We start from the raw sequence: 7,513 nt of genomic DNA, 5'->3' as shown, positions 1-7,513 counted from the left end.
TGCAAATCACCAGCTGAACTCTTGATCCCTGAGAAGCTGCATTGGCTCAGGAAATGCGTGCGCTGTGCAGAACCCACCCAATTATTGTTCCCCTTATTAACAAAATTCTGGGCCAGTCCACCACCACCTAGCCTGGGTTTGGCCACTATATCTTTCTCTGGTCACAATAATAAGAAAGCCTTGAAAGCCCCCAGCCACTCTCCAAACTCACCCCTTGGGTGGGGTGACTGGGGAGCACTGAGAAGCACTGGGTTTGCTTCCCACATTCTGGGCAAACTACCCCCCATCAGTCTAGAGGTGGATGTGTCCTCTTTCATTAGTGCAATGTATCTGAAACAACCCTGGGTTTTCTTTGGTTTGGCTTACCTCCCCTACAAAACCCACACCTCTATAACCCTTCCCATTACAGCAGACAGACATGGATGAAAATTCATTTTAATTTCACTAAAGTATTTAGTGTATTGTCAGTAACCAAAGCAGAACTGAAATAATGCAGAAACACAATACCCACTCCCCATTTTCCTACAGAAGCAACAGCACTAACAACTAAAAACCCATCACCTGGCTTTTCTTTCCCCACAGTATCCCCTCTGTCTCACCCTCCCCTTCATCCATAAAGCATAGTGGAGCTCTCCTTGGCCTGCTAGAGTAGGGGTGCCTATTGCTTGCAGGCACAGTGGCTGTCACTGAGGTTGTCGTTATGAGGGAGTTGATCATGGATAGGGGCCTCCATGAGGATCAGCTAATGGATAGGGGCATGCACAGTGGATGTCACATGGGTGGTCCTGGGTGGGGGAAGGGGCAGCTCATGAATGGGGACCAGGGTCATGTATCTAAGGAGCTCCTCTCTAAACATAGCCTCCACTTGCTGGCTCTCTGCAATATCCTGACAGGACTGTCTGGCCAGGTCAAGAAATTCTCTTGTGTTGGGCATGATGTCCCAGTGACATGCTGCCTCTTGTTCTTCAAACTTTCTATACATCTCCCGGAGTTCATCCTGCCATTCATCTTCAGACTGTATTCATCATTCTGAGGCTGCCACCAAAGCCTCCATCATGCTTTCCTTTGACCATCGCTGCCTGAAGTGGTGTTCATGCATTCACTCAGCTCCAGACTTTGCTGGTTTTCACACTTCAGGCACACATCCCCACCTTCCAGCAGATGTGATAGCTGGTAACAGGAATGGGGCAAAAAAGGTGTTCATCGTCAAAGATCTCACCCCTACTCTCTGAGCAGACAGATCTGAATGAGTCTATCCGTTTAGTCTTCTGCCTTTTTTCTGCTGAACATTTGACAGATTTCAGGGTTAATCCCCCAAAAACCTAAAACTCCAAGGTTTTAGAGGAGGGGCAGTTACAGGAACTTGGGGTGTGTAGAAACTGAAATGCAAAGAGCAGGCCTGTCAATGTGAATGTCCCTATTCAACAACCTTTAATTCAGGGTTCGGCCATTTCAGTGTTCTGCTCAGCGCCTGCCTTTTTTCTGCTGAGCACGTGTCATTGAAAACTGGGTGCAGGGAGATTTTGGATATTTGTGACTTTGATATTACTTGGTGGTTCTGGTACCTTGATGCCTGGCACAGCTCTTGATGTGCTAATGGGACCTATTCAGAAAGAGCACCAGAACCTTACACCCACATTCCTTTCCTGGCTTCTGCCAGGTTGGGGGTGTTTGCTGGGGTGATGCTTCATGATGGGTCTATTCATTGTTTCGCTAAGCATTATTATCCACAGCCCTGGGTGGATCATAGGTTTCTGGGGTCATTGGACATCCCAAGTTTTTAGGGGAGGAATAGTTACAGGAGCCTGAGGTGTGCAGGAATTGAAATGTAAAGAGCAGGGCTGTTATAATGCTAACAACCCTATTCAACAGCTCTCCCTATTCAACCCCTTTAGTACAAGCAGGTGGTGGTTTGAGTGAAACAGTACTTGTTGTGTCCTGTATAACAACATGGTTTTGATGAATCCTGACGGAATCTGCAAGGAGAACCAGCTGCTGCTGAATGCCCTGGAGGTGTCTAACTGAAGAATGGAGGCACTTAATAATGTATATACTGCTACTGAACACAACACAGGTTATGATGGACCTTCTACAAATGTGCTAATGCAGGGTAGCAGCTTCTCAGGCCTTGCTATTCCAGTCAGTGGGCCATGAGTTGGAGTTGGAGAACTGAGAGGAAGCCATGGATCTCAAGGCTGAGAGGTTTCTGTGGATCAACCAATAGAGCAATGATCTCAAGGCCTGAGTTCATGCAAGCAGCTCTGACTGATGGGAGTGCATCGTATTATTGACGTGGGATGATCAACAGTGGCTCGAGAGCTTCTCTATGAACAGGGACACCTTTGTGCACATAGTCTTTCTACTGTTGCTGCACATTATGCACCAGGACACTGTCATGCATCACTTTATAACACCAGAAAAGAGGGTGGTCCTGGCCATCATGAAAGTGGCCACCCCCACCAGCCTCTGCTTCATTGGAAACCAGTTCAGTGTGGATCCCTGCACAGCCAGGATGGTAATATGTGAGGTATGCCAGGTGCTGCAGGACATCATAGCAAACAGCTTAATCTGCCTCCATAACCCCAGGAAAGTTACTGAAGGCTTCAAGGTCATGCACATCCCAATTTGATCTCCATCCCAGGGGAGCTGGTCATTCACCAAGAAGAAGGGATTTGCTTTGGTGATCCTCCAGGCCGTAATTGATGATCACTGAGGTTGGTTCACTAACATTTATACAGGCTGGGCAGGCAGTACGCATGATGTTCATGTCTTTTGAAACTTGTTGCCTGGCATGATGGAGAAAGGACTATATGTTCCTGGAGTTCCCAAAGCAGTGATACAGGGTGTTGCTGTGCCCCCACTTATTATAGCAGATGCAGCTTACCCGTCCCTGCTCTGGTTCATGAAACCATATGGAGGACAAGTTACTGACTGGTGAAAGATGGTATTCAACTACTACCTCAGCAAATGTTGGCTGACTGTGGAATGTGCCTTTGGCCGTCTGAAAGCATGGTGGAGGTCACTGAACTACAGGCTCAAGATGTAGCCAGAAAACATTATGGCATTCATTTTGGCAGCCTGCATGCTCCACATTAGTTGTGAGACTAGAGGGGAGGTATTCAGTGAGTCCTGGTCTGAGGAAATGCGGGAGGCAGTGGCCAGACAGAGATGTGGGCAGGCAGGACATTGTGCCTCCTATGATTAGCATGCAAATGCTGGTCAGGAAGCCATTGTACGGAATTGCCTAGCTGCACACATTCTGGCTGCTGCAGATGGAGAGGGTGCTCTGTAGGCCACTGAACAATCAGCGCTGAATGCTAAACCATTCTGCAGTTACCTTTGAGTGTTTCTATAAATAATAAAAAAAAATTCATTGCAACACTACTGTCTGTCTCATAAGTACATTGTATCTAGTGTGTGTGGTGGAGGGGCAGACTGTTGGTATGGGGAAACTAGACAGGGCTGAAGTCTACAGGTTTTCCTTTGCTTTGTATGTATGAAGTGGGGGGTGTGAAATGTGGCAAGGACATTAAAATGCATTACCAACCATTGGTCACATTAACTGGATGCCTAATATGCATGTGAAGAAATAAGAAATTCATGGAGTGCTGATTTGTGCACATATTATAAGCACTTGGAGAATTTCAGTGTCCTATTCAGAGAGAAGGAAGGTGATAATGAAGCAGCTCTCTGCTCCTGTCTCCTGGGAGGGGACAGGGTATGTCCAGTCAGAAGGCCAGGGTCTCTGGTTAGCCTGGGGGGAGTGTGGGGTGAGCTTGGATGGTTGTTATGTGGATTTGAATTTGGCAGGCAGAGCATGGGGGACAGCCTGAAGAAACTGGGATTTGGAGGGCTATGGGAACCAAAACCCTAACAGAGACATGGAGAGCAGTGTCTGGGGATGGAAGGGAAACATAGAATGAAACAATGACCACCCCCAACAGTGAAGAAATGTGAATGCAGGAATGTGGATGCAGAAGTGGGGGGGAGGTCCAGGTGTTTTCCGGGATTGAGACCCCCTATAAAATAATGCAAGGAGTGCAGTATCACAGTTCTAATTAGCATGCCACAATACTCCAGTAGACATATGAAAAGATATATAAGAAATTCATGGGGTGCAGATTTGTGCACATATTATAAGCTCTCGGTGAATTATAGTGCCCTATTCGTAGAGGTAGTTGAGTGAAATAAAAACAAAAAGGTGGATTTACACACAAAATAAAGTTAACTTGGTGACATAGAAACAAGAAAATAAAAAATAAGATAAGAATAAAAATAAAGATAGACTGAAAAGAATAAGAATAAAATAAGAAAAAATTTAAAAATATTGGAGCAAAAAATTCAAAAAAATTAAAAAGCATGTAAAATATGTGTCAAAATTAATGCAGTTAATGAAAGTAATGACATGACATTTAATTAAACTGATTAATGAATTTGCACCACTTTTGGTAGTCTGTACATGTCAGCGAGCTGTGAGCTATAGACATCACTAGTCTGTAGTGGGGATTAATAGTGTGCAGCACCCCCTTGCTGTAATTTCACGAGAAGGTCAATGGGGTGGATTGTTATGTGATGCCCCCTGTAGTAATTTACTGTGAATAGTGTACTGAGCTTTTAATGAGATTTAAGACCAATGATGTGTGAACAGTGATGGAAAAATAAAACCCACCATTTCAATTTAGGGGGCATAGAAAGCAACCCCGAAGGATTAAACCCCTGTCATGTTTATGGCTCCCGGTCTCCAGACTGAGTGTAACCTACAGCAAATATATTTGCTGCAAAATAGTTGCAAGTGACAACACCTGCAGTGGGTAACTTGTACTGTTATTTTGTTTAAATCAGTGTTGTCCAACTTGCTGCCCATGAGGGATTAGTTGGCAGACTGGGCTTCCACTGGGATGCTGCTTCCCCCATGGCTTTGGCTGCTGCCGTTGGGGTTTCTAGGGCTACCCTCCCTCTTCTGGTTTCTGCTTCCTGCCCCTGGATATGGGGTAGCCTGCAGGGCCCAGGGAGCCTGTGTCTCTGGGGGAAGAGGGGGTGGAGATAGTTTAGGACCTGCATTGTGGTGTGGCTGGGGAGCAGTCAGCTCCTGGCTGCTCCCAAGTTAAACAGCACAAATGTAAAGCTAAGGGTTCCTGTGTATCCAGATTGTAGTAGTATATTCTGTTTAGGTAGTTGTTATGTTCAGGTAGTATGAAAAAAGGGGTGTGTGTTTGGTAATATATTTTTTGGACCAATACCTATAGTTGGAGGAGATGCTAGACAAGCTTTGGGGCACAAAGTGGCCATTCCTGGTTGTCTAATAGTGTGAGGATTCTGAACCTGTACATTTTGCAAAATGAGTTTTTCATGCAAAATGTCCAAAATGTGACATGAAAAGGTGGTTTCATAATAGTCTGGCCACATTTAATAAGGAATTAGAAATCAAGTGCCTTCCAGTTTGGGGTTTTGTTAGGAACTATAGTCATAGAGAAGGCTCAAATCGAAAGATTAGAGTACAGTAACTTCTTTCCCCAAAATCAGAGAAATTCAGATTGAGGCAGATTTGAGGTCCTGTTTTTTATTCCCTCTATATTAAATAGCTAAAAAGTAAAATGTCATATACTTTGGTTTCTGTATTTATAATAATTTGTATGATGGTTATTATTAAATGTAGTGTTTGATAAAGTCAAAGAGCTGTCCATCCAGAATGCTGTAATCCAAAATCCCAGGTGGAGTTCTGGATGACTAATAAACTGAAGAATACTGGGAAACAACGGATCTGTCAAAACTGTGGTTTGAAAACAAAAATAGAAACACTCTGACTGTGTTTTATACACTGTTTTTAATAGAACCCACTGCTTATGAACTTTTTCAAGTTAGGTATTCTCAGAGGAAACTTTACATCTAACAGATTGAATTACCTTTGAGGAACAGATATATTGTTCTTTCAGACCTGATCCAAAGTCTACTTAATTCAAAAGAAAAATTCCTACTGGCTTCGATGAGCTTTGGGTCAGTTCATATATCTCAGTTTTTGTTAAAGTGCAGTCCAGTTTCAGTACCAGAGGTTTGAACACTTAATTTCTGTCTATGGGTTATAGAAATTCATATTCAGAGTTACAATTACAAGACACCAGAAGTGTGGCTGCAGCTCAGATAAGCAAAGCCTAGATAGCTTTAAGTACTGTTGATCAGTTTATTTAGTGTTTTCATTTGAAACATTAACAAACAGTTATAGGAAATTCCCACTTCACTGAAAATTCCCATCAATCCTGGTTTTAAGTTACAATATTTTTCTTTTCTCTTTTGTTTGAAGCTCTGACTCTGACTCTGAAGAAGAGCCAATTACAGAGGAAGAACTGGCCAAACTGAAGGAAGAAGTAGAAGAGAAAAAGAAACTAATTGCCACATTACGAAACAAACCATGGAAGATGAAAAAGAAATTAGCTGTCTTGAAGTATGGTCTCATTTCCTTATGAAATAATTGTTGGTCTGATACCTCCATGGCATCATCCTTTCTTGAGCTTTTTTCTCTCTGAAATTTTGACTACTTTTTTTTTTCCCTATATCTATGGACTTACTCAATTTTAAGCAAATTCAAGTCCACCTTATTTTCACTCTGAAAGCTCATTCCTTTCAGAGTGAAAGGATGTGCTGTTGTGGATCAGTATTCCTTTATCTGTAGAGACTTGGGGTCAAAACATGGAGCATCTTTCTGACCATGGTATCCCCCCACATCAACTGCTAAAATTACTTTTGCCTTAGCACTGCCCAGGATGCTTTCTTGCCTGCATTCTTAGCAAATATTTCAAGATTAATTGGAAAAACACTTTTTCTCTCAGGGTTTTGGGAAAATGAATAATGTAATAATTGAATTTGTGAAAAACAAAACTTTAGGAAGGTTGGCTTGGCATTTTATACATTTTCTAGTATGTCACAGGCAAAACCTACCTTTTGCTTTAGTGAATGCTTCATTTCCATCTTAACTAAAGTAAGAAGCTAATCTTTTTTTTTTTTTTATGTCTCTGGTGCCTATTAACATTATTTGCCTGTTATGTCCTTGGTTAGATTTTAGAGTTTTCAGTTTAGCTAATGCGTTTCAAAAGTCCATTTTGCCTGACCTTCTACTATTCTAGGTCTGAACTTTTCTCTTTGATTTACATTTATAGTTTCATAGTTCATAGGGTCAAAAGGGACCTGAGCAGATCAAGTCTGACCCCCTGCCATGGCAGGAAAGAGTACTGGGGTCAAACGACCCCAGCAAGGAGTTCATCTAGCCTCCTCTTAAAGACCCCCAGGGTAGGAGCCAGCATCACATTACTTGGAAGTTGGTTCCAGATCCTAGCCGCCTTGACAGTGAAGTAGCGCCTCTGGCTGTCTAATCTGAATTTACCCTCTGCCAGCTTGTGACCGTTATTTCTAGTCACTCCTGGTCGTGCTCGGGGAAACAGGGACTCCCCCAATGCCTGCTGGTCCCCCCTGACTAGTTTGTAACAGGCCACTAGATCCCCCTTCAGCCTTCTCTTGTGGA

General features: G+C 43.3%; 1 protein-coding gene across 1 annotated transcript in view; it reads left to right on the top strand.

Moving 5' to 3' along the window:
* Positions 1-7,513, top strand: part of TMC1 (transmembrane channel like 1) — a 114,744-nt gene that overhangs the window by 20,572 nt on the left and 86,659 nt on the right. The window contains exon 4 of the mRNA XM_019518229.1: positions 6,299-6,439. Within this exon, the coding sequence (XP_019373774.1) occupies positions 6,299-6,439 (141 nt within the window). The remainder of the gene's footprint in view (positions 1-6,298; positions 6,440-7,513) is intronic.

Source organism: Gavialis gangeticus, unplaced genomic scaffold (genome assembly GCF_001723915.1).
Source record: "Gavialis gangeticus isolate Ggan-Ray unplaced genomic scaffold, GavGan_comp1, whole genome shotgun sequence".
Lineage (NCBI taxonomy): Eukaryota > Metazoa > Chordata > Crocodylia > Gavialidae > Gavialis > Gavialis gangeticus.
Note: the sequence above shows the minus strand (reverse complement) of the source record. Positions and strands in the feature narration are given on the sequence as shown.